This window comes from Anastrepha ludens, chromosome 2, assembly GCF_028408465.1.
Source record: "Anastrepha ludens isolate Willacy chromosome 2, idAnaLude1.1, whole genome shotgun sequence".
Classification (NCBI taxonomy): Eukaryota; Metazoa; Arthropoda; class Insecta; order Diptera; family Tephritidae; genus Anastrepha; species Anastrepha ludens.
In genome coordinates this window covers 22,505,447-22,531,446 of record NC_071498.1, presented here as the reverse complement: position 1 = coordinate 22,531,446, position 26,000 = coordinate 22,505,447, and the positions used below count along the sequence as shown (strand labels likewise).

The window sequence follows — 26,000 nt, the reverse complement described above, 5'->3', positions numbered from 1 at the left end:
TTAAAGCAAAAAATTGAATTGTGCGTAGGCCGGGAATCGAACCCGGATCAACTGCTTGGAAGGCAACTATGCTAACCATTACACCACCAACGCACGTGCCAAATAATCCTTCAATTACACTTTTCAGCACAAACACTTATCATATATGAAATATCTGAAACAGACTGCCTTATATTAATAAATTTTCAATATAAAACTTATCTTGCTACACAAGATAATACACTGCAGCCGATTGAAAATATTCAGAAAATTCAAAATGTAGGTTTATTCCTCAAAAGTGATGTTATCGGTTTCAAAGTATTCTCCATCAACTGAAACGCACTTATGCCAGCGTTTGATTCAACTTGAGAAATATTTTTGGAACTCTATTTTCGTTATAGCCATCAGAGCGGTCTTCGATTTTTCCATTACTTCCTTTCGCCTGTTAAAACGCGTTCCCCGCAGTGGTTTTTTGACTTCGATTCGATGACTGTTGGATGGTATTCGTTTCGTTCTTGGTCAACAATTCTCAAATGCTGATGGCCCTGTGCGACGGTGCCATGATGACGCAATCACAGTGTAAAATCCACGGGTTCTTTCCATACAAATCCTTTCTTTTTGGCGAATTGCAGTAGCCTGATGTGTTAATTGCGTGCCGTATTTATAAATTCACGTCTCATCTTCAGTGATGATGCGTTTGGTGAATATTGTGTTGAATTCGGCTATGGAAATCATGTCCTTGGTAGCTTTTTTTCATGAAATTCATGTTCTTTGGAACCGAAATTGGAACCAAATTTGCAGCAACACGCAGTAAACCCAAGTCATTAGCTACAATGCCCTAAACGTGTTCAAGTTCTCTGCTAGCTCTCTGATGGTTGATTTGGACTTATTGATCAACTTTTTTTTTTTTTATTGATATTTTCATCGGTTTTCGATGTCAGAGGCCTGCAACGACATTCGCTTTACCACTACGATCATCTATTTCCTTTAGTATCATTACCGAAACAGTTTCCCCATATGTTTAAGATTTTCGCTCCACTGAATCCATTTCAAAACTGTAAAAAATAGAAAACATATGTGAAAGTAGATTTACTCAAGACGGCGTAACTTTTACACATGTCAAGCGATGGTGATCACATTTTGGTAGGAATTTTAATCAGAGATGCGGCAACCTAACAAAAAAAAAAACAAAAACATAACTCAATTCAGTTCACATAGAGCACCACCTGGCGGTTGTTCCGGGAACGAATTAGCTGTCAAAAAGGAGAAAAATTAGGCATCCTGACAGTTATAAAGAAAAGTATTTTTTAAACAATCACCGTTAGTGACGTTTCGTTCAAATTACTTGCTCTGACTTTGATTCTTTCGCGAATCACAATGAAACGTCACCGAATTTTTCAGTGATGTTAAATTATTTACCAAATTTACTGTCTGCGGTAAATCATAGCGACGAAGGCTAGAGAATTGTGAATGTATTAAAAAAAGTGTGCATGTAATGCTATTGTCTTTGTAATACTGTTCCATGTAAACGCCAAATTATGTTTTATGCAGACATTTTGAATTATTATATAAGAAAAATTGATTTTTTAATAATCCCAAATAATTAACGAAATTTGATAATAAATTTTCACGGGCAATTTCTAATTAATAGCGAATTATTAGGAGTTGCCCTGTACTAAAACTCGTTGTTGATAAAAACCTGAAGTTGGCTAACAGCCGAGTCACCTTATTCCAATAATATTTTTAGATTTATCAAAAGTGTCTTTTGACAAATAAATTTTACGTGCGTCGGTGGTGTAATGGTTAGCATAGTTGCCTTCCAAGCAGTTGATCCGGGTTCGATTCCCGGCCGACGCACAGTTACGGTTTTGCTAATTTCCCTTTTTTTCGTTGCTACTACATTTTTATTATTTTGCATTTTCATTATTATTTAGTTTTTATACAAATTTCTCTACATATCTAAATAATCTAATTAAATATTAAATCTCAGCAGCATTCATCTAAACGCCTAAACTCTACAAAAGGTTGAATTTTAAGCGCGCATACACAGAAATATTTGTGTTATTCTATTAAAGAGGGTTGCTTCTGCTTAACTTAAATTTACGCACTGAAATCGTTGTTATATTCAAAAAGACCAATTAGCTGAGGCAATTAGCCTTAAATTGCGTCATTGGATTTCGCCGAGAATGTTTTGAATTTGTTTGTGAAAAATACGCTGTGAGGAAAATAAAGAAAAACTTAGCTTAAGAACGAATTTTATCAGTTTATAATTTTATTAGTTTAGTTTAGCGGTCGCTCCTCGGCAGGCAATGACAGACCTCCGATTGTATTTCCGCCATGAAAAAAACTTCTCATAAAAATCATTTGTCATTTGAAGTCGCCTTAAAACTGTAGGTCCCTGCATTTGCGGAACAACATCAAGACGCACGCCACAAATAGGAAGAGGAGCTCGGCCAAACACCTGACAGAAGTTTAGGCGCCAATTATTTACATTATTTTTTAATAAATATGTTGAACTTACCCAGTCAATTCAAATGAGTTTTGATTGCAGCCTGGCTTTGTTTAAAAAAAAAACGACAATTTAATTTGCTAATTCTTCAAAGCTTAAGGAGGCAGCAGCTTTTGATCCTTGCACTATTACAACAAAATGCTCAAAAGTCGTTGAGGATGCTGGTAAATGAAATTAAAAGAAGTTTTGTTCCAACTAAAATCCACAATGCAAGGTGGCACAAAATGAATCATCCAATTTTATTTTTGAATAACTATATTTTTTACTGAATAAAAAAAATGTTTTGAGTGAGGGAACTCTTTATTTTGGCCTTTACGCGCTCCACTGCTTGTCTGTTTGTATACTGCCACTGCAATGATTTACGTGAATAATTTTATTACTTTATGTTTGATTTTGCGCCACCTTGAATAATCTTTTTTTCGGATTCTTTTTTGTCAATTGCAACTACGGGCTTCCGCAGCTCACGGAAGAGCGCCTCCACTCGCCCTTCCCAAATCGGAAACAGCGGCCTCACCTTTCTCACTACATTCCAGCCTCTTCCTTCCTCCGTAATGAGTATTATTTCATAAAAAAATTGATTATTAAAATATATATTTTATTGAAAAACAGTTATTTTGTTTTTTCTCTATTTAAAATTTGTAATGCCCCTTCATCATCATCTCTTATTTTTTGTTTTTAATTTCATTTCAACAGATTTTATAGGGTTTTATGGCGCTTCTGTAGCAAAAATTTATGGTCGTGTCTCTATTCTCATGTTGGGCAGCCTTTTATATGGCCAATACCTCAGGGCAGAGAAACTGCTAAATCAATGCGATTTTTTAACCACTTTAAACTTTCATTTTACCAGAATTTTTCGAAACATTCCGATTAAAGGATGAACAATTTTATGAAATTTTTTTTTAATTTTTAATTTTTTGTGTATTTCGCACAAAGTTTGGAGCTTTCAGTTACTGGGTTTTTGTTGTAGAGTGCACACTATACTAAAGCAAAAAAAAAAAAAACAATTTGCGTGAAGCGCATAGCTTCTTCCCAGCGGTCGTAGAATCGCTTATATGCCGTTTTTTGCCATTGGAATCAAAAAAAGGTTTTACACAAGTCAGCCAACTTTCTTCTAAACCTTGGTAGGAAACACGTTCGGTAGACGGTCGGTATTACTACAGGGCACAACTGATGGGTTCAGCATATGACCACCATTGGAATCATTGATAACCCGACTTGCTTGATTTGCCTGTCTTGTTTAGAGGCGGCGGATAGCACTTAGTATTTTCTCTGTTTCTCTGTGATTGTCCTGCCTTTGCTAGAGCCAGACTATTTTGGGCTTCGATGTCATTTAAAATGAATAAATAAATAATTGGCGCGTACACTTCTGTCCGGTGTTTGTCCGTGGAGCTTCTATTTGTGGTAGGCGTTTTGATGTTGGTTTACAAATGGATGTCATGAGAATGAGTAAAATTCGTTCTCTAAAACTAGAGGATAATTTCAGATTTGCCAAAGAATCTGGAAAATTCTCACAGGATCTCGGCCTCTGTCTCTATTCTATCCTATCTCTCTCGGTCTCTATTCTATCCTATCCTACCTCTCTCTCTATCTGTCTCTTTCCTATATTATCCTATCTCTCTCTGTCTCTATCCTATCCTATCCTAACTCTCTCTCTCCCTGTCTCTATTATATCCTATCTCTCTCCCTCTCTCTCTCTATCCTATGCTATCTCTCTCTCTGTCTCTATACTATCCTATCTCTCTCTCTCTCTCTATTCTATCCTTTCCTCTCTCTCTCTCTCTCTATCCTATGCTATCTCTCTCTCTGTCTCTATACTATCCTATCTCTCTCTCTCTCTCTATTCTATCCTTTCCTCTCTCTCTCTCTCTATTCTATCCTACCTCTTTCTTTCTGTCACTTCTCTGCTTTGCTCTTTGACTATCAATCCTTTTGCTTTCAGAGCTTCAAATATAATGGGCTCATTCAGGTTAAAAGAATGTTTTAGGAGTTACCAAATTTGTCGGTGCTTCTTCGTTCGCCTTTTTCAAATTTCAATTTTCAATTTCAGCCAACTCGCCATTTTTAAATAAAACGAAACCGCTTTTTGTTCAAATATATTTTTTGTTCGCAACATTTTACTCATAACACTACAATTTATTAGAAATCGTTTCCATTTCACAATTAAACCAGCCGCGCTTTGTCATCAATGCAAATTGCTATTATAATTAAATTTGTATCAACTTTTGGTTCATCTCTCTATTCGCCATTCGGTACTTAAATATAAATTTATGCTTTATTGAATATGCTTAATACGTATATAATGCGCGTGGGTGTGTGAGTGCGTGTGTATAAAGCAAATACAACTCAAGTAGTAGTAAAAATGTTTTGAACGTATAAAAAATAAAAATATTTACAAAATAAATGTTTTACATGATATTTCGGTAAATAAAAAAATAATAATAAATAGAAAAAAAAAATAAATAAGTAGAAAAAAAATTAAAAAAAAAAAAATCACTGGGACACAAAATTTAATAACATTTTAAATCGTTTGTATGTAAGTATTAAATTATGTAAATGTTGGTGTATATGTGTGTGTGTGCTTTAACCGTTTGCGGTCGTATTAAATTTGGAAATTGGTGTTGCACCGGTCGGAATTAATTTCCGTTGAAGGAGCGCAGTGATACATAACACGTAAGATTATGAAGGATGAACAAGATTTATTAATTCCATATTTAAACCGAGTATAAAATTAGTATGGTTCCTTGCTGTAGTGGCCGAGTGTCACCGGAATGGTAAAAAAAGCTTTGGTGGCTAAGTAGACATACGACCGCCAAGGGTTAAAACGGTTTGCTGTGTACTCAGGTAATACTTGTGAAGTCAATGTGAAACCAAATTGACTGCGATATTTTTATGAACTACGCAATTTAGAATTACAAAAAATTTTGATTTAATTGGAGAAAAAAAGTGTTTTACAATACCAAAAATAATAGTGCATACAGTTGCGCTCAAAATAATAGTAGATACTCCTTAAGATGCTGTTGTATAGGCCGAGACAATAAAAAAAGTGGTGTTATAACGGTATACGTTAGCATTTGGTGCCGTAATTTCATTTCTTTTCAAGGGTATTGGCTAGGAGTCAGCCAAAATAATAGTAGTGCAAGGAGTCAGCTGCCAAAAATACATATAAAATATTTAGTAGTGTTAAAAATTTACAAAAGGATAAGTAAGAAAACTTTTCAGCTCTGGGACGAGGCAAGCACTGCACCGTTGAACAGCGCAACTTTATCAAAAAACTAATTTAGAAAGGAACAACTTAGAAAGAAGTTGAAGATATTGTGGGCTGTTCACCAACAATGATTTGTAACGCATTAAAATATAAATCTTAACCTGAAATAAGTGGCCGGTGTCACGCACTCATTGCTACAGGGTTTGATTGAAAAGTAATGAGCCTTATTTTTTTTAAGCAGTTTTTTTAAACCTTTTGGCTTATAAAACTAATATTCTTCAAAATAGGACCATTGAGCGTCAATACACCGCTGGTAGCGGTCCTTCCACTGCAGGAAACATTTTTTAAACTCATCCGCCGGAATCGCGTTCAATTCGGCTGTTACAGTGTTTTGGATCGCCTCGATGGAGTTGAAACGCCTCCCCTTCAGCTTCGCGGGAACAAGAAGAAGTTCGGAGTGGACATGTCTGGGCTGTAGGGAGGGTGGGGAAGCACCGGAACCCCCATCTTGGCCAATGCAGAGGTGCAGAGGAAGGCGGTGCGCGCCGGCGCATTGTCGTGATGAAGGGTCTAATTGTTGACGAAGTCGGGCCGAACCCGGGCGACACGGTTTTTCAGCCGAAGGAGCACTTCTTTGTAAAATGCCGCGTTTACAGTGCTTCCTGGAGATACAAACTCCTTGTGGACGATGCCTCGAGAGTCTAAAAAGATGATCAGCATGGTTCTATACGTCCTCCCGGCCTTCCTTGAACGACTTGTGCCACCGTTTTACCTGGGCACTGGACAGAGATTGGTCCCCGTAAGCCTCCTTGAGTAGTCCTATGGTTTCGGTACTCGTTTTGTTTAGCTTTACGCAAAATTTGATCGAGTAACGTTGCTCCAACGATCGCTGCATTTTCGCCACTGCAAAATCCTAACACACTTTTAAAACAGCTTTCACGCGCGGAGCGATGTTGACTGCACCGCTGTTGCTAGCGAACTGGGACCGGTTTCTAGTGGAAGGGGAAGGTCCAACGATCATTTCCCCCCACCAGCCGATTCGGTTGATCGCTTGGCAGACGCTCCGCGCGGGAAGGCTCATTACTTTTCAATCAAACCCTGTAAATCAATTCGTGTAGTGGTTAGGTATTCAAAGAATAATCCTTTCGCACCTGCTACTAAAATTAAAAGTGAATGGAGACAAGCGTGGAAACTATAGCCCAAGAAAAGTGCAATTACTAATTAAAAGGCAAATACAGGTATCACAATGGGCCTTAGGGCCACCGATTGTCTTGTTTTAGACAAGTAACCTGGCTAACCTCACCTAATTAAAAGGCATCAAAAAATCAACTACATCCTTTCGAGCGTCATAAATATATACGTTTTGAAAGTATAGTATCACAACAGGCAGCTGGCAACGTGGTTTCTTTGTCAGGCCCGGAACTTTTCAGTCCATGTGTTATACGCATACATTTTTCTTTTTTTCTTGTTCACTCCTCTCGGGAGCATAGGGCCTCGACAAGACTCTTCCATCGTACACATACACAGCCCATCGTTCTTTTCTGTTGTTTTTGCACCGTCCCATGAGATGTCGGCACCTGCTAGTTCGCGTAGCATCGACCTTCTCCAAGTGATTTTTGGTCGATCGCGACCTCTGCTCCCTTGCGGGTTCCAGTCCAGTGCCATTCTCGTGATGCTATCTGGTGGTTTTCTCATTTTCTCAATGTGTGACCTATCCATCAGCACTTTCTGCGTTTGATTTGCCTAAGGATTAGTTCCTCCTTTTTTCTTTACATTTGCTAAAAATTAAGATTTATTTTAAATATTTTTTTTTAACAAGGAAATCATACTACTATTTTTACTATTTTTTTGACAAAGTTCGTATGAAATTTAATTTTAATAACGTTATAATGATTTTTTTTTTTTAGTTTACTTTCATGATTTTATTGTGAACAGTCATAATACCTTAAAATAAAAACAAAAAAAAATATTTAACAAGAAAAAACTCTTACTTCTTCATTTATTTCCCCCTGATTGCGCACTTCTATTATTTTGAACGCAACTGTATGTATTTTATGCATGGCAAAGTTAGCTAAGTTAGTATCAATCAAATACGCTCACATATTTTAACAGTACTTTAAAGCTAGTTGAAAATACAAAGCAAATTGTTTCAATTAATTTTTGCATAAAAAAGGTAATTTTAAGGGAACACTTTTTTTTGTTTTTTGGTATAACTTCGTTTTCTTGCAAAAACAAAAAGGCCATAATTCGCATGATTGGCATTTGTGTGGTTTTGTAAACGAAATTTCAAACAACAGGACTCTGTATTTGTGTTTGTTCTGTTGGTGAGGCAACAACACCTACATATTTCAGTGCTGCTTCGCCTCGTGTAATACAATCGTGTTTTTGGTTTTTTTGTTGTTTTTAACAAGTACGAATTCGTGTGCATGTATGGTGTGTTTGTGTATGTATTCCATATTTATATAGTTCATAATATTTTTCCAACTGTTAAATATCCGCACATATCAATATTTCTCCGCTTTTCTCTGCTAACAGACATACATAAATTTAATTAGCATATTTTTAATTATAAATATCAATTGCAAAACTTCACTTGAATTTTACTTCACATAATTTCACATATGTATGTAGTTGTAGTTGTAGTTAATTAAAATTCATTAAATTTAACTTTTCACTTTTGTATGTAGCTACTAATTTGAAGAGAATCAGGTGGCAGGCTGGGAGAGCGCTTAAGGGGGAGCATAGCTGGGTCACAGGAGGGGATGGGAGGAGGTGTGGTAGAGCGAAATAGTTATATGTAAATATCTATTAATATTTTTTATGTATAATATTTGTATAACTATGCTTCGCTTGTATATAAATTGTAAATGTCATATTACTTATATCTTCTATCAATTGCAATGTATTTTTTTTGAATTTTTTTATTTTTATTTTTTTCAAATTGTAAGTATATTCGTACGTAGAATTCGTATTGATAATTTATTAATAGAATTAACATTAATTTGTTAGTTTTGTTACTACTTAAAATGTAAATCTCATTTCAATTTTTGGTTGCGTTCTTATAAGGGCGTCTTGACTACGGCTAAATAATCTATTTTAGTTCAGTTGATTCTTAAAGAAGCAATGCACAATACAGTTCATTAAAAGAATTAGGATTTTTTTGTATTTTGAAATGCGTGAAATGACTTGTAATGGAAGTTTTTTTGTTTTAAGAAAAATGAGTGAGAGTTATAACAAATTTTCGTGCAATTAAATATATTTGCAAATATCAAACGTTAAAGACGCTGAAAAGTATGTTAAGATAATTAAAGACTTTCAATGTTTAAAAATAAATTAAATTTAAACGCATATTTTTGTTCATATTTACTTCAGGTGGATATTTAAATGCAGTTTAATTGGTATTTTTAATAAAAAAAAAAATATAAAATGAGTTGAGTTCTAACGGCCTTAGCTTTTGTTAATATGGCTATAAAAAATAAAAGTAATATCATAAACTTTACGGTGAACTACAATATAATTAAGTAAAACCTTAAAGTAGTAAAGGGTGATCAGCTTGGAGATACTTTTTCCAATAGGACATTTCATAGAAAGACGCACGCCTCAACAACGTATTGTATTACGAAAATCGACGCTCAGTGAAAAGTTTTCAACGCGCGCGCTCAGGCCAACTAAGGGTGTTCAGTGGTGAGGCCTAAAGGCTACGTCAATACGAAAAATTGCCTTATTTGGGTTGCAGAGCAACCCGAAGCTATTCAAGAGCAGCCTTTACATCCATTGAAAACAACCGTTTGGTGCGGAGGGATAATCGGCGCATAATTCTTCAAGGACAAGGCTGGCGCCAATGTAACAGTAAATGGCGAATGCTATCCCTCCATTATAAACTTGGTTGACTTTTTGATGCCGGAAATTGAAGCTCGTGATTTCCACAACATTTGTTTCCGGGAAACAATGGATTTACTGCGTCGCCGTTTCGGTGAGCAGTTTATATCTCGTCTCGGACCAGTGGATTGGCCATCAACATCGTGTGATATCACATCTCTGGATTTTTATTTGTGGTGGTATGTAAAGTCTAAGCGCTTTGTGGATAACTCAGCTTCGATTGAGGCATTGGAAGCGAACATTTACCAAAGTTATTCAGGAGATACCGACCAAAGTCCTGCAGTGAGTAATTCAAAATTGGTGTTTACGGATGACCGAGTTACGGCGCAGTTGCGGCCAACATTTGAAAGGGATTATCTTTAAAAAATAAATGCCATGAATTGTTCTACACAAAAATATTAAAGATTGCCCAATCAATTTGAATTTTCGCTGTTTTATTTCAATTTAAAATCCGATACCTCTAAATTGATCACCCTTTATAAATTCATTCACACAAAAAAAAAATCAAAAAAAATAAAAAATAGAAAAAAGAAAAAACAAAGAACAAGGAAAAAAATAGAAGAAAGAAAAAAGTGAAAAAGGGGGGAAAAATAGAAAAAAAGAAAAAAAAACGAAAAAAGAGCAAAAGGAAAAAAATAAAAAAATGTATATAAAATCATTTGTGTACAATCAATTTGAATTTTCATTATTTTAATTTTAATCTGATATCTCTAAATTGATCACCCTTTATAAGTTCATTCACACACAAAAAAAAACAAACAAAAAATTGAAAAAAATGTGTGTAAAATTAATTTGCGTGCAATCCATTTGAATTTTCATTATTTTAATTCAATTTAAATCTGATACCTCTAATTGATCAAAATTGTAAAAAATGTGTGTAAAATTAATTTGCGTGAAATCCATTTGAATTTTCATTATTTTAATTCAATTTAAATCTGATACCTCTAAATTGATCACCCTTTATAAATTCATTCACAAAAACACAGAGAAAAAAAGAAAAAAATGTGTGTAAAATTAAGAGAGATATTCGAGTTTAGTTCATGTAAAAACATAATAAATTCATATTTATTAACATTTATATAAAAATACTATTTAAATTATATAAGAAAAATATATAAAAATAAAAAATTGTTAATTTGTTCATTTGTTGTTTGAATGCTTTAAAATATAGAAAAAAAATTCGTACTTATTAACATTTATATACAAATACTATTTAAATTATATAAGAAAAAATATATAAAAATAGAATTTGTTCATTTGTTGTTTGAATGCTTTAAAATATAGAAAAAAATGTGCATAAATATAAATTCCCTAAACATCAAAACATACACATAAATGTGTAATAAAATATAATAAATTTCAAGAAATAGCTGCAACCGCTGACCAAATTAGTAAGAGTGACTGCAGTGCCGACCAAATTTGTATATCTCAATAACATCTTAACATCTTCCTTTTGTTCGCACGACTAGATGCCTTATATGTATGTACATATGGCCGTACTGTACAGAGTTTTGTATGTATGTATGCATATTTTAAATGTGTGTATGTATAAACTAGTAATACAAATATATATGCCTGTATATTTATATATAACTACTATGTATTCACCCTCATTACTACTATATGTATGCAAATATGTACTCTATATGAATGTATGCACATGAACGACAACATATGCTTGGGTGTATGGATGTGTGATACTGATGCTTTTAGAATTTGCATATGCACGCCTCGTCCACGCTACTGCCTCGTTTCGCAATTTCGCATTTGTTCGTTTTTGAACAAATTAAATGTGCATTTATATGCTTTATGCAAAATACTTTCCAATTTATACGAATGTAAATTAAAAAATTTCGTTTTTTTTTAGCTAATTTGTAGCTGCTTCACATAGTTGTCTTCTACTTTACTGGTCGCCTAAACCGTTGTACCGTATGCGTTGAATACCGCACGCGAACTGTCCGTATCCAGGGAGATGTCCTCGGGACTCGCCAAATCAACGCGCACATTTGAGTTGGTGCGTCGACGCGCCGTTTGCGCTGCTCCCCAATTGCTAAGTGTCCAATGGAAGCCGGACGTTTGGATTGGCTCCTCGGCCACCTTTACTTGCGTGCAAACCTATCGATGGCACCCTCATTTATTTCCATATATATGAAACTAATTGTAAGTGTTCGTGCAACTCACCTCGCGGTTGACGCAGGGTAAGGTTTCGGTGCCATTGCCTACGATGGCCGAGCCCGATCCGGAATCACGTGTGCTCCCAATACTACTACTAGTAGCTAGCGAGTCATTACTAGATTCAGCTACAGCGCCACGATAGCGCGCAACCGACTGCACAGCCTGCAAAATGAGTAAAAAAATATCGGCTTAATTTAACTTGTTTTTTATTTTCATATTCCACGCCCACTCACCATCACATCACCGCCTTGACAATCCTCAATCGACTTGAGTATTTCCCATACAAGCTCTGAGTCGAGCGGTATAGGATGTTCGGAGTCGCGATTGTGTATAGCAATGGCAATGTGTACTGGATGCGGCACCGGCAAAGGTATAAGCAGTTTCTCCGTGACGCTCTTCTCATCCGATTTCTTTTTCCATGGACGCCAAGGTTTAAGCGGTTCGGGAGTTTTCGTATGCTGCGAGCGATGAGCGCGCACACGTGGCGTCGTCAAACCGACGGACATGTCTCTGTGTGGCGGTCATAAGTAATTCATAAATAGATTCCATTTTACTTTGTACTCTTTGATATCTTTTGCACTCACCTCTTCTCTGGCTTTCTGAAAGTCAGCGTGATTCGTGAACGTGGATTGAAGGCCGTCACTTCGAGAAAAGGTAAGTGCACTTGCACATTACCACGCGGCGCATACACATTACCCAGTAAATCCAATCCTTTGGAGCCTATCACATCGGTAGCGTTTTGTACCATTTCGGTGTAACGTGTCAAGTCAAGCGAGGGATGCGGTTCTAGTTTAAAATGTGTATCGTTTTCAGTCAATGGCGTTAGAAAATCTAAGCTAAATATTTCGGTATACATAAGTCCGGCAAGACCGGGCCAGTCGTTTACGGTAAGACCCTGAAGTAGAAAAGTCAAATGAAATTCATCTAAACTGCGATAATTGAGAAGAGTTAAAAATGTGTACCTTATTATCCCAAAAGTCCTCCTCGCTTATGGAGAGCCTTGCAATAACATGCGACGGATAGCATTTCTCTAAAATATGGGCGGCCAGTTGTATGGCAATCTGGAATGGAAGTAAAAGTTTAAATATCGTACGAATTTCTGGTGGCACATTTCATTCAATATTAAACTTAATACAGGTGTGCACATTTTTTTAACATTTTAAAAAAGAAAAACAATATGAATCAAATTTAACCTTTCGTTGGGTACCCGGGTCTGACCAGACTGGCTTTTTCGACTTTGCAAGTGAATTTAACATATTATATTTATTGTATATAACAGCTAACGACTTGAGCTTCCAGGTAACTTTCTAAAATTAAATTCTCTATCGATTTACGGTTACAACTTTTTAAAAAGGATATTCGAACAGGACAGAACAAAAGGCCAGACCCGGGTGTCCAACTAAAGTCTTCAAAAGCTGTCCAAATGCGGTCACCTTTAATTCCGTGGTATTCAATTTGATGCGAGTTTTCAATTGTGTCGTCAGCGCGGTTTGCAGTTCTCGTCTACGCTTTTCTAATTTTTCGTGCAATGTGCTCATAAGGTCGTGTGCCTCACGATCCAAAGCCAGGTAGGGTCCTGTCTTCGCCAACTGGGCTGAGAAAGGACCAAAGCAAGCTTCTACAAATTGACTAAAATCCTTTTGTGGCTGCAGTATGATACGTTCCATGGCGTGCTGATATGCCTGTAGTTCATCCAATTCCATTTTCGCTTCAAATGCTGCCAAAGCTTGTTCGGGTTTAATTATAAAATAGTAATCGAGGGCTAGACCGGGGCCAGCAATACGTCGAACGGCAAGACTATCGGAAGCGGGCACACGTCCACATTTCTTAATGAACAAATGAAATGTCAGGGAATCCCAAAGTAGTCGCAGCGAATAGCGTGCAACGCCGACTAATAACGTGGCATGAAAAAATAAAATTGGGTGTAATAAGTTCATTAAGCCGCGCGACAAAAACCAACTTTCTTTGTTATCCAGCAAAAATTTCAGATGCACCTGAATTTATAGATTTTTTATAGTAATGATGCGTACAGAATTTTTCAATTTCTCATAAATTTAGTTTTTTTGAAAGACTTTAAATTTTCTAAGGGGAAACGTAACGGTGGTATCCATGGCGTATACTTTCTTTCAGAGCTCAAAGTTCAACTAGTTTTCGCATTTATTTATTTTTACTATTTGTTTATTTATTTAATTTAATTTAATATTTAATTTATGTATTTATTTATTTATAAACAAAAAATATTTATTTCCTCTTAAGATATTTAACACCTGAGGTAGACCCAAAACTTTCAAACCAAAACACTTTATACGATTATTTGAACAAATAGGACACACACTGATAAAACGGATCGTATATTCAACAACATTTCAATTGTCAACAGTACAAGCTGACAATGTAGCATTAGTGAAGGCTCTCGCATTAAGCTTTAGTAAGCCACTTCTAGCTCTTATGGCATACGCCGAGAGCTCATCATTAAAATAAATTGATTCTAGCGACCCCAAATGGGAATAAAGATCAGGTGTTAATGTCTTTTGTGTCATTCAGCAAAAGCTAGCAGTTCCTTCTGAATCAATTTATCTATTAATAAGATCCATATCTACACTATTGTATAATATATTTTAGTCCACTTATATAGAAATAGAGAGTATCGAAAAGCTACGGTAACAAACCTGTTTCCAGGTGGAGCATATAGTTTGGCGAATTTCGAGGTAGAGATATTCACTTTTTTCGAAAGAATTGGAGAATTTTCTCTACTGGCTCATATCTATCAACACCGCATATCTAAGCACCGTAGAACATAATCGAAAAATTTAAACTTTTCTGGAATTCTTGTAGATTCTCTGAAAACCATAACTTTGCATTTAGACAGACCCTACTGTGTACAATAAGCGTAAAGATCATCAATCATTTTTTGCAGAATCTGCAAGCAAAACAATATAGTCAGCGTACAACAGTACCTTCATCACAGCATCAGCAACTTTAACACCGCATTGTAGACTGTCACTTAGGTCATTAAGATACAAGAAAAAAGGTTCAGCAAACAATCTTGCCGTACACCTCCGTTATAGCGGACCTGATTTGTAGTGTCGCAATAAAAAAGACACTGTGTCAAAGGTGTATGAAAAAACTACAAAGAACGGAAAAGTACGCTTTTTTGCACAAAAATTGAGGTGAACGATACTAGTCCGATTGAACCAATTATCAGTAGTGGAGTAATTCTTACGAAAACTCGCTTCAAATTCACTTAACACATTATTACACTCTAACCACGCAGTTATACTTATACAGTTTAACACAATGCCAGCACAAAAATTTTCTAACTAGTGTCAAGAAATGCAAGCCCGCAACAATTTGAAGGCATGACAAGATCACTTTTCTTAAAAAGACTTGTAATATGAGCGTTACGCAGGTGTTGGGAATCTGTTTCCGATGGAAAATCACATTCAATGAATTTCAATGAATGGGGCGCACTTGTATATTCGTGAGTAATCTGATATTTGCCAGGTGATTATTTTGTCTTTGAGCCCTTTGAGTATAAGTTACAATTCCCACATTTCAAGCAGTGCGCCGAGAAGAGAGTCTAACACCATAGGCTGGACCCAATGTATACAAGGTTCATCACCCGTACGATAAAACAAAGATTTAAAATGCTCATAAAATTCAGATGTTACAAGGCTACAATTAACCTTTGGCGAGAGGTTTTTCAGAGCATTGGCTAGCCTCCACTAATACCTGGAGTTTCTGACTGTGTTCAGACGGTCAACCTCCTTATGAAAGTGATCAAACTTTTTTTTTGCGTTTAGCAAATTTTAAGGATACATTTTTCAAAGGACGTTGTTGTACTACATATATTCGTTCTGGCGAAAAGAAAAAAAAAACATTTTTAATAACTGGATGTATCCTCTTTCGTTTGATATTTATATTAATATCAAGTGTGAGCAGTGCTCTGAGGCCAACTTCTTTGGTCCAGAGCCCGTTTTGCCACTCCCTTCTGCGGCCATTAAAGCCACGGTTAGCAAATGGGTTACTACAACCCACAAGCGAGCTTGGCAGGTTGAGAGAGGCTGCAGATGGACTAAATTGATATTACTTGTCATGTCCGATCGACTGTCGCAAACCTTTCTGTCATTAAGCAGAAGGGAGTGCAGACGGCTGGTTGGACTGATGACGGGCCACTTTCTGTGGGCGAAGCACATGTGTACTCTGCCCAGCTTGTGAAGAGGAGGATGAGACGGCGGACCACTTCCTGTGCGTCTGCCCCGCCTTCGCTCGAATTAGGTTTGAGGTCTTTGGCATTGATGTGTTAAGAAGCGACCATCTTGGCTCCTTGGCACCACAAGATCTACTCAGATTTCTTCGGAGATCGGATAGATTTAAAGAAAATTATTGTACTACACAATGGATTTAATTAATGTCTGAGTGCTGCACTTGCTAGTTGTCCTGACAAAAAAAAAAGTGTGAGCATTTATATATTTAAAATCATTTTTTGTAAATTTAGTCTTTTAACTTTTAGAGTCCTTTAAAAAATTTAATTGATGAGAAAATGAAACACCGAGCGTGCAGCATTACTGCATACGTGCATGTGCAATTTTTCGTAAACAACTTTTACCTACCACCACTGTAATTAACTTACCAACTAAAATGATCCCCGATGTCAGTGGGCAGAGACATGTGGCGACCAAAACGGCCGCCACCGGTTGTATAAGGCCTTGTATTAGAATGTTCCAAATAACGGCCTCCAAGAGAATACAATAACGATTGCGGTTGTTATCCGGACAATCTAGATCGTAGATGAGAATCATATAGAGGTGCAAAAGCACGGTAAATATAGGAATCCAAAGTGGCGCGGTTAGCGCCAACGCAATACTGAGAAAACTGGTGGCTAAACAAGTTATCGGGTATCCGAAGACTATGATTAGCGTGCCAAGGAAACCCTTAATTAAATAATTCCAAACCCGATTTAAGTTGCGCGTTAGTCCTTTGCCGATGAAGCCTACGGATATGTTGCATTCAATTAATTCCTGAAGTTCCTACCACCACTCACTACTCACCAGTGTCCGGTTCCGTTTCAAAGTGTGTACGTGATTTTGATATGTGTCGCCAGAGTGCAATCAAACGTGAGCCCATCGTCTCTGTAATGCTGGTCTTGCGCGGAAAGAGCGTACCATTGATCTGAGACAACTCCAAATCCGGCATGAACGGTCTTAAACTGAATAGCGCCCGCAGTCCCAATGAACTGCACCAAGGCACCAGTATGCCAAGCAGAAACATCATGTTCCATGTCCAACACCAGGTGCGTTGCATCAAATTCAATAAACGCCACAACGGCCAGCGTGTACTGGTTGTGCGTATGATTTCCTTTTCCACTAAGAAAACCGGCTGGCTGGGATCAGAGCGAGGCGTTACAATAGAAGTGGCCTGCTGGCTGATAACCGTTGGTATCACATCTGATTGACCCTGAAAGTTGCGTCGTATTATCCACGCACTAGGCGACCAAATACGGCAAGCCCATTGAAAGCTACGCGTCGGCGTTTTCGCATTCTTCAGTTCCTTCAACAAAACCGGTTCACGCTCCTTCATGAATGCCAAATCACGACTAAGGAAGTAGGCAGTTTGGTGTAAATTATGTTTGGTGCACATTTTCAGCGCCTCCTCGTGTGCCGACCAAGCTGACTTGCTGAGTTTACTCTCCTCGGCAGTGCGCAATTTCGAGCGCAGCCAAGGCGCAACACGCGACAACACTGAGTGATCGTTGGCAAGACATTTCTCGTGATCTTCGCGTGTGCGTTTGACTTCCTTCTGCACCTTTTCCACCGCCTTGTACATAATCACAACAGATTGAGCCTGTTGAACCAGCAGTTCGGGAAGCCCATCACCCAACTCAGCCAATTTGGAGTTCGCCAGTATGGAGGAGTAGACACGTTGCAGATACTCCTTCATTACAGCTTCATTAACTTCCTGTACAAAGTAGTGGAATTTATGTTAAAATCAGTCGTAATAATAATTACCACATTTCGTCCTCATTACCTCCTCGATTTCTTTGTCGCTAAGTTTTTTCGCACGCAACTCTGCAATGAGGCGCTCACGAAAATGCAAAAACCAGCCACGTGTCTCACGCTCCAGTATGCCGATAAGCACCGGCAACGCTTTACGCATGACGTCACGACAGAATAGACGCAAATCAATCTCCTGACCCTTGGGCGTAAGAAAGAGATATGGCACCGGTTGTGTCACCTCACAGCTATTGAAATCGAATTTCTCCATTGTGGCACGCCTCAGCATTTTTCGCACAAACGCACAAAGCCCATCCAAACAGTCCTCGAACTCGGGCTAAAATACGGAAAAACACAAAAAAGGCGCATAAAATGGAGTTTGTGGATTACTTAAATAATGGAACACTTACGCGGCACACCAACTCCGCTATTAGAAAACGACAACGCTCCTCTTTGATTTTATAATCTAAATTATGGGCAAGTAAAGCCGGTACGCCTACAAAATAGCGGAAAGGCGATAAAAAATCAAATTTACATAAATACAAAAAAAAATTTGTTCAGTTAATTTTATTAAACGAGTTACGCACCGATAAACATATCTATCAGCTTGACTATGCCATCTAGTAGCGCTTGTGCGGCATGAACCACGGAAAAGAAATGTCCGAAAATGCGCGCACGCGCCGTGACAACAATAAAACGTGCAGCTAGCGCTAAATCGCTGAGAAACGAGTCATGCGCACGCAATGTACCTTTCTGCAGCAGCTGCGACAACCGCCACTTGTGCACCTGACCGGGGAAGTGTAAGCTGGGCACATCGAATTCACTGCATAAACAAAAACAAAAAAACAAGTATGAAAAAGGAAGGAAGGAAAGAAGCAGTAAGTAAGAATCAATAAAATAAATCAGTTTGAGGAAGTTTACTACTATAAGGAATACTTTATGGGCGTTATATGGCGGCAGCAGCGCTTCAATGGAATGAGAGGAGACATGCCAAAGAGCTACTAAGTAAATGCATACAAAAGTGAAAGACTTTGTTTGTGTCTGCATAATTTCTGCAGCTCCTAGTAAAACGCAGAACATAAAAAGGAAATTGTCTTTTGTTTGTCTTTTGTTCTATTTTTTATTTTTTTAGTGTTTTTTTTGCGTAATAAGTTTGTATTAATTTTAACTGGAATGCGTGCCGCGAATGCGTAAAGTAGCTGGAGCGTTTCCCGAATGCTTGTTTTACCATTTCATATTTCTTGTTGTAAGGCAGCTAAACAGAAGGAAAAAGTAAAGTAGAAACAGGCCTCAATGAAATGATTGGTTGGAAATTTGTGGAAAGCATTTTAGCGTTTTGGCATATCTGTAAAACTTACACAAAATAATTATTAATATACGTATGTACAAATACAGTCAAACCTCTCTAGGGCGGACACACACCGTCAGTCAATCAGCTTTTGGCCGTCCAAGAGAGGTGTACTCAAAAGAGGGTAACTTCTTCCGATACATACGATTTGGTATAGAAAATATGTGCGCTCAATGGAGCTGTCCGTTAGAAGAGGTTACACTGTATACATATGTACATACTTTCGCACTGGGTTACAGCAACAATGTTACAAAGCTTAATGAGCTGAGAAATCGACTAGATTCATTTGGAAATTGGAAACATTTATACAAACACACGTACGACATTAAAAATAAAACTCCACAAACTGGCTTGGGATCTGATGTTTGTATATACAGGGTGAGTTATGTAAAGGCATTAAACACAATTGAAAGCATGCAAGTTTTTAAGTCAATATAAACCTGAAATTTAGTGTTTAATAGCAACGTGGCCGGTAAAATTTAAGCATAGAATGCACCTAAGTAGACAAATTCACTTTTGTAATTCACATTTTCGTTAGAATTTTTGAAAACATACGACATATTTTGGCAATATGAGTTTCAGACATAAAAAAATATTTTCTATAACATAAAAAGATTTTAAAGTTTTCCCCAGTGAATAATGAATTAACGCATGTAATTCTAGTTGAAAATTTCGATCACCGGTGCTGTAAAACTCCTTATGCGCAACGCTTAACACAGAGGATCTGACTTCTGCAGAAGCTGTCTCGATGAGGAAGATACGATCTCGCATCTTCTGAGCTGTTATCCTGCTCTATCCAGACGTAGATTTACCATTTTAAGTGGTCAATGCTTTACTGAATTGGAAGATCTCAGTACTGTAAAAATCAGGGATCTTCTAAAAATGTTTGAAAAGTGCACATTTATTTTAGAAGAGATAAGGACAAGTTCCCTACGCGGCATCATAATGGGCCATGAGCCTAAGTGTGTTTCACAGTGAACAACCGCTTCAACCTAACCTAACGGTTAAAATGAAATATTCGGTTTGCTCGTAGATTATTCACTTGACCACATACATACAGGGTTTGATTGAAAAGTAATGAGCCTTATTTTTTTTAAGCAGCTTTATTAAACCTTTTGGCTTATACAACTAATATTCTTCAAAATAGGACCCTTGAGCGTCAATACACCGCTGGTAGCGGTCCTTCCACTGCAGGAAACATTTTTTTAACTCATCCGCCGGAATCGCGTTCAATTCGGCTGCCACAGTTTTTGGATCGCCTCGATGGAGTCGAAACGCCTCCCCTTCAGCTTTCTTTTCAGGGAAACAAAAAGAAGTCCGAAGGGGACAGGTCTGGGCTGTAGAGAGGGTGGAGAAGCACCGGAACCCCCATCTTCGCCAATGCAGAGGTGCAGAGGAAGGTGGTGTGCGCCGGCGCATTGTCGTGATGAAGGTTCCAATTGTTGACGAAGTCGGGCCGAACCCGGGCGACGCGGTTTTTCAGCCGAAGGAGCACTTCTTTGTAAAATGCCGCGTTTACAGTGCTTCCTGGAGGTACAAACTCCTTGTGGACGATGCCTCGAAAGTCGAAAAAGATGATCGAGTAACGTTGCTCCAACGATCGCTGCATTTTCGTCACTGCAAAATCCTAACACACTTTTAAAAGAGCTTTCACGCGCGGAGCGATGTTGACGGCACCGCTGTTGCCAGCGAACTGGGACCAGTTTCTAGTGGAAGGGGAAGATCCAACGATCATTTTCTCCCACCAGCCGATTTGATTGATCGCTTGGCAGACGCTCCGCGCGGGAAGGCTCATTACTTTTCAATCAAACTACTCTACAGGATCACTAGATCATTAGAAATTTCTTGTCTGTAGTATGATAATTTATTTCTGTATTTATTTTACCGTCATTTAAAAAATGTTGGATTAGGCATAAAGGCCTACCAACTATCAAATGATTTCCTTTAAGTTTGTAATAATAAATACAGTCTGCTTAATAAAAGCGTGATCGGCAAAATTCAAACTTACAGTTCCGTTATAGGAAAAACTTCAATGCTGCCAAATAGGCGTATCCTTTACGCATATGCGTTGTGCAATTTGATACAAAATGAGTTCCACGCATGAAAAACGATTTGAAGCAGTGTTCCTATGTACACACCCGAAAGGTCCAAAAATGTCATGTGCAACTGCAACAAAATATTTGAAGATGTCGAAGACGTCCATAAATTAAAGGATGTAATTGTAACCGAAGTTACAAAAAAAACTTCCTAGGTCATTGATTTGTTTGTTGCAAAGCCGAAATTATCGTTGAGTGAAGCTGAAGCAGTTTAAAGAAAAAGTGGTGTACGAGTATACAAAGACACGATTCGAAGACGTTTACGTGCAGAAGAACTCAAATTCCCAAAGACATTTGAAAAAAAAATGGCAGCTCTAATTACCACAAATTGATAAAACCACTTGCAGGGGCTTTGGCAAATTCAAAACGGATGATCCTTCCTCTTGTGCGAGTAGTTGCATACGCCGCTCCTGGTATACTGCTGATAATCGACAGCTTCAACGAACTGTTTACGTGCCCAGTTAAGATTCATGTTTGGGGCTGCTTTTCCACCAATTTGAATGCAGTTTTGATGAATAATAAAAGCATTATTACCCTAAGCTGCGAAGATGTTTGGAAGCAGTAGCCAATCTTAGATTTTACAAGAAGACCACGCCTGCAGCTAGTCGAGTGAAGCTGAAGTTGTGTAGAGTAGAAACAGCAAAATGGGATTGAAATGTTGGATTGGCCTTTACAGTTGCCTGATGTCTTCAAAATGTTTCGGCAATAGTTAAATTTAAAAGAAAAAATTTTCAAAGGAAAACAAATATGGAGATTGATACAGTTGTCAAGGAAAATTTGGTTGATTTGGAGACGATTACCTCCACAGCTTGCGCAAAAATTAACACAAAGTATAACTCAGAGATGCGAATCCATTCTAGCTAATGGTGGTGACCATACATTTTATTGAATAGATTACATACATTCTAAAGTATGGAGGTAAAGCTTCTATTAGACAGACTATAAGTAGTTCTTGGCTCTATCAAGACTAACACATTTTGCCATATGATTTTTATAGTTTATTTCCCAAACATTAACTTTCATTTTCATCAAATGACTGGTTTTATATTAAGCAATGTTTTGACGCAAAAATTTTATATGAAATAACAAGATGAATCAATTCAAGTTGATACCAGTGGAACATCGGATTTAATTGTTTTTATTCGAATATCAAAAAGTTCCCGGAATATATTCAGAAAATTCTAAATGTAAGTTTATTCCTCTCAAAGTATTCCCCTATTAACTGCAACGCACTTATACCAGCTGCACTTGATCCAGCTCTCGAAACATTTCTGGAACTCTAACTTCGGTATAGCCATCAGTGTCATAACGCCCAAATGGGATTCTTGGTGAATCACTACTTCAACCAACCATGACATCGCTTTCAAGCCGATGATACTCCATTCCACAAGTTTTATGGACAGTGTATTAGGATGGTACAACAACCAAAACAAAAACAACGGCTACATAATAAAAAACAATACTAATTTGAAAAATTTAGAAAATGCACAAAATCTGAAAGGCACTAATTCTGTACAAGTTCCCTAAAGAACGAAACGATATTCAAGGTGGGCCAAAATTAATCATTCAAATATTGTTTTTGAATAACTTTTTTACTAAATACAAAAAAATATTTTGAGCGATGGAAATCTTTATTTCGACCTTTACGCGTTAATTATTTAAAATTAATATAAAAAAAATAACAATAATAAAATAAAGGTCGTGATTCACCTATTTGAATAGTATATAATTTCTTTTGCGCAAAATTATATTACTAGTGTTATTAAGGGTCAAATAGCAGATCTTCGAAAATTTTTAGTTAGTATTTAAAATTTCTTTTTCCGATTTTTAAAAATTTTGTTGTAAAGATGATTGATGATTAAACGAGCTTTGCTTTGAAACGCATAATCTATAATATAAAAATGAATCGCAAAATGTGTTGGTAAGCGCATAACTCAACAACGCATGGACCAATCTTAACAATTCTTTTTTTTAAATGTTCCTTGAAGTCCAAGGATGGTTTGTACGGCGAGAAAAATTTGAATAATTTCCGGAAACCCCCTAAAACAGCACTTTTCTTTTTCTCATACAAATATTGCGCGTTCGTGTGTGTGCGTGTTTGCGTTCACACAAAAGTGATAATATCGAGAACCCGAAAAGTCAAAAAATGTAAGAGATATACATAGATTTGATTGGCCTCGCAATATTCTTTCCTTTGTTTTAGTTTCAGAACGCGTTAAGGAATGATTTCATTCACCAATAATAAATAAAAATAGCTAAGTAAATTCTAAGAATAATTATGCAGGGCTGAACAAATCCAAACATATTTTAGAATACCAAAAGATAAACATATTTTAAGAAGAACAAAAGACGAATGATTCACGTGATTTACAATATAGCGATTACTGAAAATACTTATATACGTTTTATTTCATTATTCTTTATTATATCGTTATTTTTTATTATTTATTCGTGGAAGCGAAGATACTTAGGTCACCCTTTTCTTTAATTCTCCTGAACACAACCGTCACCATGATGATAGGGCGGTGTGTGAGGGTCAGCAGAGTAAAAACGTCTTAAGGTCGAAATATAAACTGCCACATTCCAAATCTATTTGACAGAACGAAATCTGTCGGGTCCGCTAGTTAATTATATATTTTGCATGCAAAAATTTGAAAAACCATTTTAAAGTGCAAAAAATACCTATATTTTATAAAAAAATTTTTTTTTTAAAGGTTCTCATCTCGATTTATAAAAATTTGACAAAACAACTTTTAAAGTGTAAAAATACCTGTGTTTTTATATATAAACAAAGTTATTGTCAAAAAATAATTATCTTATCTCGTTTTAGAAAAATTTGAAAATGAAAAATATCTGTTTTTCATGAAAAAAGAATTAAAGAAAAAATGCTCTTATCTCGATTTATAAAAATTCGAAAAAACAACTTTTAAAGTGAAGAAATACTTCTTTTTACGAAAAAAAAATAAAAAAAAAAATTTTCTTATCTAGATTTCGAAATTCGGAAAAACAACTTTTTACTTAACTTATGACTCAATCTCTCATGATTTGGTCCCAGCATCGTGATCAATTTTGACCCACCTTGTATGAAATATTTTATACGTTGGCATAAATTATTGGCATATTTTCATTAAAAAAATTGTGCAAATTAAGACTTTAAAACATCCATCATTCTCCAATAATAATAACAAAATTTTTTTCTATAACCAAATTTTTAATTCTTCAAACGGAAATAATTTCAACATATTTCAGCACAAACACGCACAGAAATGAGAACACACACATAAAAAACATTTTTTTTTCTTCTTTTTTTATTCTTAGTAGGTGTACATACATAGGCACATGTGTAAATATGTATGTTTGTATGTATGAACTTAGTACGTAGACCATTAAACAAAAAATTGAAAAAAAAAAAAATAAAATTTTATTGGAAATTAAATAAATATTTGAATTGCGCACTGAAGCACGTATATTTTGAATTCATTTCATTTGATCGGTATTTACCCATTTTTACGTATTGTTTCCAATTGTTCCAAAGTCAATTTCTTCGGTTTGCCGTATCTGTCCTTTTGCAAGCTTTACAGAAATATTTTTACAACAACATTTGCAAATGGGTTTGTTTGTATAAATAGAGTTTTGAATTTTAAGAATACAGAATACAGATTAACATGATACCATATTGAGTAAAAATAACGAAAAAAATTGAAAAAAAGTAAAGTGCACTTCTGTACAATTATTGTACAAACGAAGCGTTAAGCGCAAAATAAATATCAAAATAAGTTAATAGCGTTTTCTTTTCTCGACAAAAAATATCATCTGGCCATTACGAAAAGGCAGCCACAAGCGCATATGCAAAAAGAACAAGAAAAATTCAACACTTCCACATATTAATAGTGAATATAATAAAATAAAACCAATTTACTTCCATTTTGATGCGAAGAACCCGCAAAGCGGCGTACTGCTTCCACTCCTCTGGGTTCTGACATTGAATAAATTGATGAAGAACCGTGAAGAGAGGAGCACATGCGTTGTGGCTTATGCCGATAATGTTGCTTTAGTGGTAAGAGGAAAATTTCTGAACACACTGTGTGAAACTATGCAGCACTTATGAGGTAGCCCAATGGCCGATGTGGACTAGGCGTAGACGCTACTGAACTGGTATTATTTACTAGATAAATAGATTTAGATAAAAAGCTTAATTGAAAACTAAATGTAGAAGCGAGTTAGTGAAACCTCAACAGCACTTTATTCGTACAAGAAAACCATTGGGTTAACTTGGGGGCTGCCTCCGAAAATAGTACACTGGTACACCAATTGACTTATATGGTAAGCAACTAGTTGCCAAATCAGCATTGAGGGTCAGGGAACTCGCCCTTCTAAAAACATTCAATAATAAAGGTCCTTCGAATATATTAGAAAAATATTCCACTATTCCAGGTACTACAGTGCAAGGCTTCATTTTAAGTAATAAACTCTTTACCACAATATTCTTTTCAAAAGGGGACTATGACAGTGATACGATAGATGACGAAAATAGAGTCAGTATATTTATTGATGGATCTAAGCTTGATGAACAGGTAGGTGGGGGAGTTTACTCTAAAAAGCTAAACATCAGTGCATCCTTCTGCTTGCCTAATCACTGTAGTCGGAAGTTATCGCCATAAGAGAGGATACAGAGGATAAAGGAGATACCCTTAAATACAAGGGAAGTATAAATCAGTCAGTAAAATACTCGTCAAAAACGTTAAATTATTGCGTGAAGTAACGTAATATTTTAAAATAAACTAGGTCATAGAAATATAGAAGATAATTGCAAAGC

General features: G+C 36.5%; 1 protein-coding gene and 2 non-coding genes across 4 annotated transcripts in view; 1 reads left to right on the top strand and 2 right to left on the bottom strand.

The window, feature by feature from the left end:
• Positions 1 to 21: 21 nt before the first annotated feature.
• Trnag-ucc (transfer RNA glycine (anticodon UCC)) lies at positions 22 to 93 on the bottom strand. The gene has a single exon. It is a non-coding gene; the product is annotated as a tRNA-Gly (tRNA).
• Positions 94 to 1,764: 1,671 nt separating this feature from the next.
• Positions 1,765 to 1,836, top strand: Trnag-ucc (transfer RNA glycine (anticodon UCC)). Its single transcript has one exon. It is a non-coding gene; the product is annotated as a tRNA-Gly (tRNA).
• Positions 1,837 to 10,613: 8,777 nt separating this feature from the next.
• LOC128864974 (uncharacterized) overlaps positions 10,614 to 26,000 on the bottom strand; it is a 36,091-nt gene continuing 20,704 nt past the window's right edge. For both annotated transcript variants that reach the window (XM_054104814.1, XM_054104806.1), the window contains exons 4-14: positions 18,328 to 18,563; positions 18,151 to 18,236; positions 17,775 to 18,077; positions 16,799 to 17,705; positions 16,381 to 16,740; positions 13,181 to 13,638; positions 12,710 to 12,808; positions 12,332 to 12,642; positions 11,981 to 12,257; positions 11,754 to 11,909; positions 10,614 to 11,687 (exon numbers count right to left, since the gene is read on the bottom strand). In XM_054104814.1, the coding sequence (XP_053960789.1) occupies positions 11,487 to 11,687; positions 11,754 to 11,909; positions 11,981 to 12,257; positions 12,332 to 12,642; positions 12,710 to 12,808; positions 13,181 to 13,638; positions 16,381 to 16,740; positions 16,799 to 17,705; positions 17,775 to 18,077; positions 18,151 to 18,236; positions 18,328 to 18,563 (3,394 nt within the window). In that variant the 3' untranslated portion in view covers positions 10,614 to 11,486. The remainder of the gene's footprint in view (positions 11,688 to 11,753; positions 11,910 to 11,980; positions 12,258 to 12,331; positions 12,643 to 12,709; positions 12,809 to 13,180; positions 13,639 to 16,380; positions 16,741 to 16,798; positions 17,706 to 17,774; positions 18,078 to 18,150; positions 18,237 to 18,327; positions 18,564 to 26,000) is intronic.